The 12,456-nt window shown below is 42.5% G+C and overlaps 1 protein-coding gene across 1 annotated transcript; it reads left to right on the forward strand.

Annotated features, from left to right (window-relative positions):
- Positions 1 to 2,158: 2,158 nt before the first annotated feature.
- LOC108644334 (cytosolic 5'-nucleotidase 1B-like) lies at positions 2,159 to 8,597 on the forward strand. Its single transcript, XM_029965776.1, has 5 exons — positions 2,159 to 2,428; positions 5,209 to 5,338; positions 5,809 to 5,931; positions 6,581 to 6,765; positions 7,699 to 8,597. The coding sequence occupies exons 1-5, from the start codon at positions 2,159 to 2,161 to the stop codon at positions 8,035 to 8,037; spliced, it is 1,047 nt and encodes a 348-aa protein (XP_029821636.1). The 3' UTR covers positions 8,038 to 8,597.
- The last annotated feature ends 3,859 nt before the right edge of the window (positions 8,598 to 12,456 follow it).

The raw sequence follows: 12,456 nt of genomic DNA on the forward strand, positions 1-12,456 counted from the left end.
TAAGAGTGGTGCTGAAGTCTCTGAGTAGGACAGTGATGGTGACTGTGACCAGGAGTTGCTGTTCTGTGGCTTGAACCCTTTTTCCAGGCTCAGCTTGGCTGCTCAGCCTGACCTTACTGTGTGTAGGGGAGTAGGTGTTTTCAGTAGTATTTGACACACTACAGCTCTGAGCTTAGACACCACAGTGAAATAGGATCAATTCAGGATCAAAATTCAAGGAAAACAAACACATCCATCAGTAGCAGAGTTACTAAAATTAGGTTTGTTCAGATTTATGTTATATCTTTTACAGCTTGCCATGACACCAGCCTGTACAATGATCCTATCTTGTCTTTTCACATTTGTTTTCCTAATACACTACCGCCAGTACTTCCCCTTTTCCCTCATATTTCCAGGTCCCCTCCCCACTATGGTCAACTCCCATTTCCCATTTACTCTAACCTCCTCATTTTCACCACTTCCCTGCTTCAAGGTCCCTCCCTGGTGATCTGAGCAACAGGCAATGTGGCAGATTTGGAGCTGACAGATCAGGCAGGGGAGTATTCATTCGCTACTGCACAGCAGAGGAACAAGCAAATTAAGTCCCTTCCCCAGCAGGGCAACAAATTGCAAGTTGTTGATTTTCATTAAAGGTTTTAAGAATTTAAATCTCTTTGAGATCTTTATCCTTCTTTCAAATTTGTTTGCAACTGAACATCACTGAGGAAAGACAGACAGATGGTATAATTACATAAGCCTCCTTTCACTAGGAAGCCACATTAAAAAAAAGGGCAAAAGTTACAAAAATAATCCTGGTTTTTTTTTTGTTTGTTTGTTTGTTGTTGGTTTTTTTTTTTTTGAGACTGGATGAAGGCAGAAAGATCTGAAAATTTGATAGAGATTATGGAGTGAGCAGGGTCAAAATCAATATTTAAAGTCTCCATTCAAAATGTTAAGAGCCCTTTGGATGGTGATCACATGAGGTATGACATAGATACCCACTGAGTGACCAGTTGCAAAGTCTGTGGGTCTGCTGTGCCAGATCCTCTACTGGCTCAGGAGCAAATCCGATTTCTTCCTCACTCTCTCCTGCAGCTTATCAGTTTGGGGATCTTTGTTGTGGTTCACAACAGAGGCAGAGGCAGACAGGACCGTTTCAGACAGCTGTATTAGATGTGTATTAAATGCTGCCCATAGCTGTGTGTGGGACTCTGGATTTTAAGACCACTCCAACCTCATGCCAGAATAGCTCCTTGCGAGTGCTGCACACACCCTCCACACCACTGCCCAAATTGCTTTCTCTTGAAGGTACTCCACATGTTACTGCGTGGAACAGAGGACTCCAGGTCATGGACATCACGCCCATACTGATTGCTAAAACACATTATATAAGAAATCTCCTGGGAATCTGTTGCAGTTAATGTTAAATCAATTAGGCCGCTGCAGTTAAATAATAAATCTCTAACGGTGTAGATAAACTCGGTGCTGGAGGCTGTTGCCTGACATCAAGTAGCTCCGGATACTGTGGAGGAGAACGGCGTGGGCTGGGCGGGGACGCCGCGGGCACCGCACTCCGCGAGGAGAAACGCTGCGGGCGGGCGGGTGCAGGATGCGGGGAAGCCGCGGCCGCTCTTGCTGCCCCACGGGGGCCGGTGCTGCTCCGCTCCCGGGGGAGCCGGACCGCCGCGGCGGCCCAGGCCGGGCCCGTGAAACGCATAGAGGGCCACGGCGCGCCCGGGCGGCGCACATGCCAAAAGGGAAGGCAGCGCCTGGTGCCTTCCCCCTGCCCGGGCGTGTGGCGGCGGGGGCGGCCGCCTGTCGCTGTTGCCGACCGCTTCCCGGTCCCCGCTCCACGGCTCGGCAAAGCCCGCCGTCCCTGCCCTCGAGCCCGGCCGCGCCAGGCACTTCATGAGCGGCTCCGGCCTGCCGGAGGCGCCGCACCCAGCGAGGCGGCGGAGGCTCGGCCTGCAGGAGGCCGAGCAGGACTTCGGGCGGCGGCCAATGCGTTCTAGATCGACAACCTGGTTACCAAGAAACCCCGCCGGCTGCGTGGGCGGGCCGGGGTCGGAGCCAGGGCTGGGGATGAAGGCGGGGGGGGGGCTCTGGGGATGCGGGTAACGTTGGGACTCGAGGGAGGTTGAGGGCCGGGGTAAAGTTTGGGGGCCCTGGGGAAGGCTAGATGGTCCGAGGGGAAGCTGGGGGCCTGAGGGAAGCTGGGGTACGGGGGAAAGCTGGGGATCCGGGGGCTGCGGGCCAGCGCTACCCTGCGGTCGCTCGGCAGCCCAAGCCCCAGAACGCCATCACCGTGGCCGTCTCCTCCCGAGCCCTCTTCGACCTGGTGGAGGAGCGGCGGATCTACCAAGAACAGGGGGTGGAGAAGTACGTGGAGTACCAGCAAAACAACGAGAACGTCACCCTCAAGCCTGGACCGGCGTTCTACTTCGTCAAGGTATCTGGGGGTGTGAGTTGGGGCGGGCTGGCCCGGCAGGGCAAGGGAGGATGTGGAGTGCGGCGGGGTGAGGAAGATGCTGCAAGGCCAAATTTCGGGAAGAGGAGGAGCCCGAGGCGTCCTTGGGCGGAGATAATCCTGACCCGGGGAGACGTTTTCGGGACTTGTTCTCCCAGCGGTGAGCTCGCTGCGGCGGGGGAGCCCGGCAGCATCTCAGCATCTCTGCGCGCCCCGGCCCTCCGGCCACCGCTTCTCTTTCCTCTTCTCTTACCTCTCCTTTCCTTTCCTCTTCACATCCCCTCCCCTCCCGCCGACACTAATGCCGCACGCCTGCGGCAGATCACGTACTGCTCCCGTCACCGGGACCAGACTTGCACCCTCAGCATCACGGTTTGTATCCCGGCTCACAGCATCACATCCCAGATGTGGGTAAGGAGCAACCTGTGCTTTCTGCTGGACATGGGGCACACAAAGTACCTTTCCTTTTAAGACCTTTTTCAGTCAAGATATTCCCCTAATTGTTTTAAGTTTTTTACAACCTCCTCCCCCCTAACAAACCCAAAAAGACAAAACCCAACATCCTCCACCCCAAAAACCCCACAAATAACCCAAAACAGTGTTAATTCTGTATTAATCTAATTATTAAGAAATTAATTCCTTTTTTCTGTTTTAATTTTTCCTTGCTTTTGTTGTCACCCTAGAAATTGTTCTTGAGGACCAGCGAAAAAAATACACTCTCTAGTGAGAGTCAGGGTTTAAGCAGAATTGAAATGGAATATTTTACTTTCACTGCACAATATAAGAGAAATGGCCAAGGAAAACAGCCTCCATCATGGAAAGCAAGAGAAATTACAAAAAAAATGAAAAGACCTGAAAATATGTATGGTTTTGAAGAACACAGATTTTAGCGGAACTGACTTGAAAAAATGCTGTGTACAGAGTTAATTTTATGTCCATTGAGAATTGTGTGATAAGCTCTCCCACAGTGATTTTAGGAAATTAATGAAATCATAATTAGCAACCATACTTGTTGACATCAGAGTTGTGGTAGAACACCTCAAGTTTTAAAAGTAGATTTGGAGTAATTCAGTTTTAGTCTCAGGACTTTAAAACATTTTCTTAATTAATCATATTTTGGATTTACACCGTGGAAAAATTGCTTATGTCAATACACATGCTGCTGTAAATATAGCATAGCTGTTAGTAGTATTGATAGCAGAAGCACTTTAAGGGTGCTTTTAACATAAAAATGAGGTCATAGTTCACTTTGTACACCAGTGAGGATAGGCTGACGAGGGAATTTACTGCTTCTTTTCCTATGTGTAGCAGCCCTACTAGCAGAGTCAGTTTTTAAGATTTGTTAGAATTCAGTGTCAGATTCACTTCAAGTAAAAGCAAGGTTTGACTGTTTAACTCCTCATACTTTGAAAATCAGAACTGTTAGCTATGCCCAGCTAAATGCACCTTGACCTCTATTCCCTTCCAGTATGATATTTGTGTTTGAATTCTTTATATTGCTTAGTCACAGAAATCATTAGGCTGGAGAACTGTGGGTTTGTTGAGTCATCTTTTCCACTTGGAGACAAAGAAGGCAAAAGGGAATAATACTAACTTAAAAGTATTACATCTCATGCTTGTAGCACTTAAGATTTGTAATCACAGGCCAGGGTCTCCTTAGGGTAAAAAGTATACAGGCAATGGACAAAAAAAATGGTATCCCCTCCTCTGCTCACCCCTACTTCCTAATAATTTAAGAAATTGCCAGTGTAGTAGATTATTAGGAGTAGAAGTAGGTTATGACCACATACTAAGATTTTTTCCTAGGCCTTATACCAGGCTCTCACTTAGAAATTTCCTAAGCACAGTCCCACATCACATAGCCATGCTTTTAAGTGAGATTCCCAGAATTTAATTATTAAATTTGTAGTTTAGTTCTTAACAACTGGACTGACTTTCTAAAGCACCTTATCAAAAATCAATCCATCTTTGTATTCATTTGATAATTCATTGTTGATTTCATTGCTGTAATCCCAAAGAATTCCATTCCATTCAAGGAATGCAAAAAGGAGGTCTTACTCCAAAGGGATGAGGTTCTAAATAAGAGAGAACAGATGGATACAGACAGAGATGAGCAGATGAAAGGTCAAGGAAATAAAAATGCGAGACTGTGGATATAACATGTTGGCCCATTATCTTTAAAGGGATATCAAATCAAAATCTGTCTCATTCAGTACTGCAATTAGAAATTGTCAGGATAATCATGTATGACAGGATATGATTTTGTACTCATTACTTAAGGTTGATCTTTGACTCTTGACCACCTGAACTGTGTCAGTAAATCTTTGCATAAGTATGTGACCCAAATTCACATTTGTGCACACAAAACAAGCAGCTGCACATATACTTTCCTTTATACTTTCTCCTTGATTTCACAAGAACAATTTTGAAGTGGACAAGAAAAAAATTTAATAGTGGTTGTGATAATGATCAACAGTGCATTGACTTACTCTGGATGATTATGATGTCCTAAGAAAAAGAATTTCCACAAGAAAGTTAAATTGTATAACTCAACAAAATAAACTTATTTGCCTCCTTTCAAATGAACCAGTCAAATGGTTACTGGGAGCAACAAAGCAGAAAGGAATAAAACAAGTTCAGCAAGTTAAGCTATCAGGTATTTCACATTCTCCTTCAAGACAATTCTGTCACTAAAACTACAGTGATTAACAAAAGGAGGCACATTCCACTTGTCTGTTGACTTCCACATTTTTATCCTTCAGGCTCTGGAGCATGTCAATGCCCGGCTTCTTGAACTATACCCTGATGATGAAGAACGATTTGATATCGTCCTGATGACTAATAACCATGCCCAAGTGGGAGTGAGGCTCATAAACAGCATCAATCACTATGGTGAATAAAACAAATACTAACGGGTAGAATTGACAGCTGTTGCATAATGATATGAATTAATTTTATTCTTCCTGTTCTGACCTTGGGAAAAACAGCTGCCTTGATATTTATTTTTGGGTGTCAGCACAAGTGAGATATATTAAACAGTTTGGTCCAATGCTCTAGATATAACATGTCAGGTGTGAATCTTAAGTCTTTAAACTTTGATGTTTGTTGTCTATGCTCTCTAGACATACACCTTCATAGCAGTTACTCTGCCATCTTAGAGGGATTTTTTTCCCCTAAATTATGAATGAGGATGGATTGATCAAACATTTTAGTCAGTTTAAGTTGTGTAACTCATTGAAATTACGATGATTATTTTTATTTTTAAGTTTACTGTCAGCTAGGCTAGTGTACCTTTTCTCAGGTTACTTTTACAGGTTTGCAGTGTCAAGACAGAGTCACACCTTGTGCTGTTCTTACTTTAGGCTTAACAATTGAACGTTTCTGTATGACGGGAGGACAAAGCCCTATTGGTTACCTGACTGCATACCTTACAAACCTGTACCTCTCAGCAGACTCTGAAAAAGTGCAAGAAGCTATAGAAGCAGGTTTGAATTGACTTTCCTTATCTCTCTGTTTAGCTTGTTCAAAAATTAATATACTGTGTGTCTTTCACAGAAAGTAGTGCTGCTTCATCAAATGCAGAAAGGCACCACTTTGTACAGTGCAAGTTTACCGCTTATTTTTACTTAATCAAATAAAATCACATGATACTGTTCCTCTCTGACCCTTCAGGCTACTAATATGACAGCCAAATCACCCTACACCTTTCTGTCTTCTCCTATTCAACAAGAAAGGGATCTCCACCTCTATTCAACTTCTATTTGAATAGCCTCATCTTTTTCAATACGACTTAAAAAAACAACCTCTGTGTTTCATAAGAAGTTAAAAATAGCAAATAGCTTGATTGAGTGGTTTCCTTGGAATTGCCTGCTTTGTCTCATTTGCAGTACACCTTGGGGACTGTTCTTGTACATTCTTCCATGTGAAAATGGAAGGAAGAATGTCCAAGAAGTTTTGTCAATGGGACAGCTTCTATGCATTTGTGTTACAGAACAGCCATTACTAATTAGCTTTCATGATCATTTCCACTCACCACACATAAAGGTCACCACAAATAAGTTGTTGGAACCAAACTGCTGGTGGTTTAATGAATGACTTAGCAGGACTAACTGAGGTTCTCTGATCCATTTTCAGGCATTGCATCAGCTACGATGTTCACTGCCAACAAAGATGTTTCTTACTCGGATACACAGCTGAGGGTGGCATTTGATGGGGATGCTGTTATCTTTTCTGATGAATCAGAACAGATTGTCAAAGAGCAAGGATTAGATAGATTTTTTGAACATGAACAGCTGAATGAAAATAAGCCTCTTGCACAGGTTTGTATTTTCTTGAGTCAGTAAGTTTCCAAAAGATCTGATGACTTTCATTGCTGCTGTGTTTCTCCACTTTCCCCAGTGCGTATGTGTTCTTTGTGGAAGCTGAGTACCCAATTTATTTCCTTTTCAAGGATAGTCTTTAAAATGCATGTTTGACATAAAAAAGGCCACCATTGCAGTCCTTTCACCAGATCTCTCACTTCTCTGAGAGAACTGCATATATAAGACAGTGACTTACAATTGTATTTTAATGGTATTATTAGAAAAAGAAATACTAGTACTGATTTCCTGGATTATTTTTTTAATCAGACTGTGTAGGTAATGTTAATTTCTAACACTGAGATACTCTGGTTATTGAAACAGGTTACTTATTCCCAAGCAGAACTATGCCATTTGTCTAAAAAACACAAATATTTTAACATCAGCTTAAACTGAAGGATGAATTCTGCTATTGTTAAAAATAGTATAAATTCATAATAAAAGCTTGATTTATGAAAATACTGAATGGTACAATATATTGCAATTTGAAGAACCAAACTGTCATTTATTTCTTTTAATTGGAGTGTAGTATGGTCATTAATCCGTTTTTTGTGCAGGAGAAAGAATTGCAGCTCATGGTTCTTAGTAAAAAGAGTTCAGTATTTTTAAAGGAACACTAAAGACTATAGTAATAAGCTTATATTGTAAGAGATCGCCTTAGTGAGAATTATTTTCCCACTGATCATACCATGTAGGATTATGGTTTTAACTTTTTTCCAGTGTGTGAATTCCTAGTGAGGGTGCAGACCCATTTGGATATGTTACACAGAGAATTTGCAGAGTAGCATTAGGGAAAGGAATTCTGTGTGTAACTGGCAGTCTGGAAGAAAGCAAAAGAATGTTTTGGGGAACTGTGGACAAATACTAAATATGCTTCTGGTATTTTATACTCAGGGCCCTTTGAAGGGTTTTCTGGAAGACCTGGGGAAAATTCAGAAGAAGTTCTATGCAAAAAATGAACGATTAAATTGTCCTATAAGGACCTACCTGGTCACAGCCAGAAGTGCAGCGAGCTCTGGAGCCAGAGTGCTGAAGACTCTCCGTAGCTGGGGTCTGGAGATTGATGAGGCACTTTTCCTAGCAGGAGCTCCTAAAGGACCAATCCTAGTGAAAATCCGCCCTCACATTTTCTTTGATGACCAGATGTTCCACATTGAAGGAGCACAGAAATTAGGCACCATAGCTGCACACGTTCCCTATGGCGTTGCTCAGAAGTACAACAAATCTTCGTGACTGGATGACACCACTAATGATAAAGTTCTTAACTCAGCCAGCCTCTTAATAAACCAATAGTTATGTCTGAAAACCTCTACATATGTGTATTGTAAGCACTATGTTTAAAAATTCAACTTCTGGCTAGAACAGCCTTTAAAAGAAATATTTTTAATATAGGTAAATTTTTAATGGAGTTATTTTAATATAATTCTTAAGCAGTTTAGATTTTTTACCTGTCTAGATCTAACACTGTGGTTTTGATATTAGGAAGAGATTTGTACTGTTTTTATAGCTATTTTGAGAGACAGAACAGTTATATTTTCTCTAAAAAACTGTTGACGGGTTATTTATAAGAAAACTCATGCTGCAATGCTAGTTCTTGACAGTCATTTCTGAAGTTCACAAAAACACAGTTTACATGTAACTGTTTACCTGTTGTGGTTTGCTTGTTAAATATGTGATCAGTAGGTCTGTCACCACAAGGTTTCAGCTTCCAGTAAAACGTTAGCTTACTTGATCTTGTGTTTACACATTTTTCTATATTGTTTTCTTACCTTAATAAAGCTGGCTTTACAGAACATTGTCATTTTTCTATGCAGGGGTTTTAGAGATTTAGGGGTTCCTAGGTAGAGTTTGTGTAATCAGCATCCTCCTGATGTTTCGAACCAGAAGGGACCACTTTCAGCCAAATTTGAGAGAGAGCTGCTAGAGGTCTCACTTAGTCCCAGCAGATTTCACAGAGCTGGTAGAAATCTGAGATGCTGTATCTTGACTGGGACAAAGGCTGAAGCTTTAGAGCACACGTCGTAACAGCAGAGAACCCACCTGTTCTCTGTTGATGGAATAATTTGATGGAATAATACTGTTGATGGAATAATACTGTTGATGGAACTATTTGCTTCTTTAGCTAGATTTCCTTAGGATTTACAGCTGTTTCGTTATCTGAGTGAACTCAGTTTAGCAACCTCAAATGGGTTTCCAGGGGACAGGTGCCTGTTGCTACATGACTTCAAATTTACTCCATAGATCTATTCTACCTCTTTTATGCTCAGTTCCTGTGTATCAGTGTTATCTGTATAACTGATATCCAAATGACACCACTAACATCTGTCAGGTGGTGTTTGTTCTCTTTCTCTCCCTAGTGGAACAACTGTTCTTTTTTTTTTTGTTGCTGTATATTTATACCAGAAGAGACAAAACCAAAAGAATGTGGTCTGCAGTGGGAGTAGAAATGGTGAATCAGGCTTGTGATGATCTGTGGTTCTTCAGGGAATTCGGTCCAGAATCTCAGGTTAGCTTCTGAGAAAGTTTGGTTCCTCTGTCTGGATGAACTGTCTCGTTATTGCAGAAAGCTTCATTGCATTAATTATGTTTTCCCTCCCAGGAACACAGGCGATCATTTTAATGTTCTGGGTCCAAGCCACAAAGTTCTTTGGAAGCAAAGGCAAAAGCCCTGATCCTGCATGAAACACGAATAGAAACCATTGGAAAGGTTTTCACGTGTTCACACTAATATGTGTTGTTGATGGGATGCACTGCAGATTTCTGGTGTACTTGGAACTCCATAAATGCTAAGGGCTTTGTGCCCAAAATGTATCACATTTCTGAGCCCAGCCAGGAGGTGAGGAAGACATGAATAACTGAGGCCTGGTCATTGTCTTCCAGGATGGGATAGAATTACCTTGCCAAATGGATATTATGAAAAATGTTATTAGCAGATGTTTTTATGTGAGAGCTCAGAATCTGCAAGGAATTCAAAAATATTTCTTAGCTATGGAATATAAATTTTGTGTGTACCTTTACCACACAAGCATGGCTGCAAATTTCAGGAAGACTGGTCCTGCCTTGAAGCAGAACATGGATTAGCCATTCTTCATCCATGCATTGTTAGACCAGTAGGGATTGGGTGTGGGAAACATAAAGCTGGCACTTGACTCTCATTGAACAGAACAACTAAGTCTTGATACTGAAAAAGTCTAATGGGATCCTTGATCCCTGTAGGAGTCCAGAGGTGAGTCTCATGCCTGACAGGGTAAGCATGTAAATCAGTGAATAAACTGGAAGCTGAATTATTTGGTCTGTTATGTTTATCTTTATTTCCGATCAATCATGCACCTACAGCAAGAATGAAACCTACTGGCCAGGACATAGGAGCTTCCAGTTCTTGATCTGTACATGCAGTACTAGAGGACTCCCTCCTGCAGTGTCACTCCTGACAGCACTAAGGCACACATGAAAAGAGTTCACATATTAAATGTACACAGTAGAATTTACGTTCTTAGTCACAGAATTCAAATTGACATTAAAGTTCAGAAGTTGATGCTAAGGTCCACAATCGCTTCCTTTAAGTTAGTTGAGCAAAATATCCTTAGATATTTGTTCAGATTATACACTGCTTTTTAATTGTCAGGCAGCAGTCCCAGGCTCGATGGCTGCTTCTCTGCATATCCAGCTGGCAGCATGGTGGGTGAGTGGAGCCTCATTCGTTCATACAAGTGCCTTCCGGAGTAATCTGGATGTTTGGGGAGACTCAGGCTTGCCAAGCAGTCTCTGCCTGTTAAAATTATTTTCTTCTGCTCCAAGGCACAGCTTGGCTAGTGGACCGAAATAATCTTTTTCAAGGAAATTCTCTGAAATGGGATGGGAGCTGAGGGAAAGTGTTTTCTATTTTTGTAGACATAGAAGAGAATTGTCTCTTAATAACATTCCAGTCCACAAAGCAAAACAAACAACCAAACAACAACAAGAAAACTCAACAAAAAAATGTCTAGCTTCTCACGCTCATGAGAATACCATGAGTTTACGCCCTGGCACCTCATAACCCGGAGCCATTCACAGTTTAAACAACAGAAAGAGGGGAATAGAGGACTGTCCTGTATATCATTCAGTTTGCAACACTGTAAGACAGACTTACGAAAAAGAAACTGTCATCCCAGGCAAAACCTTGAAGAGGATTAATGATAACACAGATGAATTCTGTGTGGAAAAAGAATTTTATCAGGCAAAGCCAGTTTTTGTTCCCTTAGCTTCCAGGTTCCTGAACCACATCATAGTGAAGAGTCCAGGTAAGACAAATGGGCATGTCTCCTACTGCTACCAATCCCCATGGACAAAAATATTAGAAATGAGATTCTGAAGGTGACTTTGCTTTATTTTTATTTATTTTTTTTACAGAAGAACATATCCTCCACCAGCTACTAAGACATAATAAATCCATGTTCCCCAGTTCCTTCACACCTCTAAGACACCCTTGCAGTTTCCAGGCTAGCATGTCATGTCATGCATAGTTAAACAACCATCTAGAGGAGACAAAATATTTCAGATGAAAATTCAGAAATGGTCATCATCACATGTGTTCCAACACGTGTGATGGATCATGATCTGTTCTAAGGACTTGGGACTCAGAGGGCTTCTACACCCTGAAGAGGATCCTCTGCCAGATCCTGTAACTTTCATTGGCCTGCAGTATTGCTAAATGCAACCTCAGGTGCAATAATAGATGGGTAGAGAAATTGGTGAAGCAGATCAATGTCTTAGAATAAATAATAATTTCTAGTTATCCTGCTCAGGAGTATCTGGGAACAACATCTGAATGTCATCATCCCTGCTGATGAGCAGCTTCTGATCACTGTCACCCATGAGCTGCTTGCACTGAAGGCTGGACTGATGACCGACAAACCCAGGCAGGGTCCTCAAGGCAGTGACCTCTCCAACACATTCACGGTGTTCTGAAGTAGCAGGTATGTCAGAGGTGACTACCAGAGTCTCCACTGGCAGATGATGAATAGCAGATTCTTCACCTCCCACCAGGCGGATGTCTTACAGAACGAATCTCTTCCTCTAACAGGGTGTTTCCTGGTTCTCCTATTTTGATTGGGGACCACTGTTCCTTTCTCCTGGTCCTTGACTGCAGAGGTGGGGGTGGCTCCAACACTACCTAGTATATGATTTACTGTGAGAAGAGCATATGGAAGAACACCTCAAGATGGCTCTTACGCCATGTTAAGGATGCCAAAATCCATCTGCATCACACGCAGATGCAATGGTGTGGCCTGGCTAAAATACCCTTTGGTGTAACCATGATGCTCACAATGAAGAGCTGAGAACGAAGAGAGTTTTCTGTGGTGAAGACAAAGATAGAAGTCTCAGCAAATTCAGAGTGTTTAGATGTCACGCCTATACAGCCCTTAAGGTGCCTGAGAAGTGTGACAGGCAGCCAGAAAAGACATAAGGATACTCTCAGAAAAATCTGATCTGTTTCTGCAGCTGTAACATGAGCTGAAGTCATGAAACCTTAGACTAGACTGCAGCAATGTGACAACACTGCATGTAGCACCCACATGTGACAGCTCAGAGGAGGTTACTATTGCAGATGGTTATCACGTCCAGACAAGTCACAAGAAAGCTGATGAAAGGCTCCTGGTTTTCTTCTCGGGT

This window comes from Manacus vitellinus, unplaced genomic scaffold, assembly GCF_001715985.3.
Source record: "Manacus vitellinus isolate BGI_N305 unplaced genomic scaffold, ASM171598v3 scaffold_11_pilon, whole genome shotgun sequence".
Taxonomy (NCBI): Eukaryota; Metazoa; Chordata; class Aves; order Passeriformes; family Pipridae; genus Manacus; species Manacus vitellinus.

Bases quoted from the DNA above. Each gene is read 5' to 3' on its own strand.
- LOC108644334 (XM_029965776.1), top strand. From the start codon at position 2,159: ATGGTCCGAGGGGAAGCTGGGGGCCTGAGGGAAGCTGGGGTACGGGGG. The intron at 2,429-5,208 runs GTATCTGGGGGT...TTTATCCTTCAG, and splicing joins CGGCGTTCTACTTCGTCAAG to GCTCTGGAGCATGTCAATGC. The intron at 5,932-6,580 runs GTTTGAATTGAC...ATCCATTTTCAG, and splicing joins GCAAGAAGCTATAGAAGCAG to GCATTGCATCAGCTACGATG.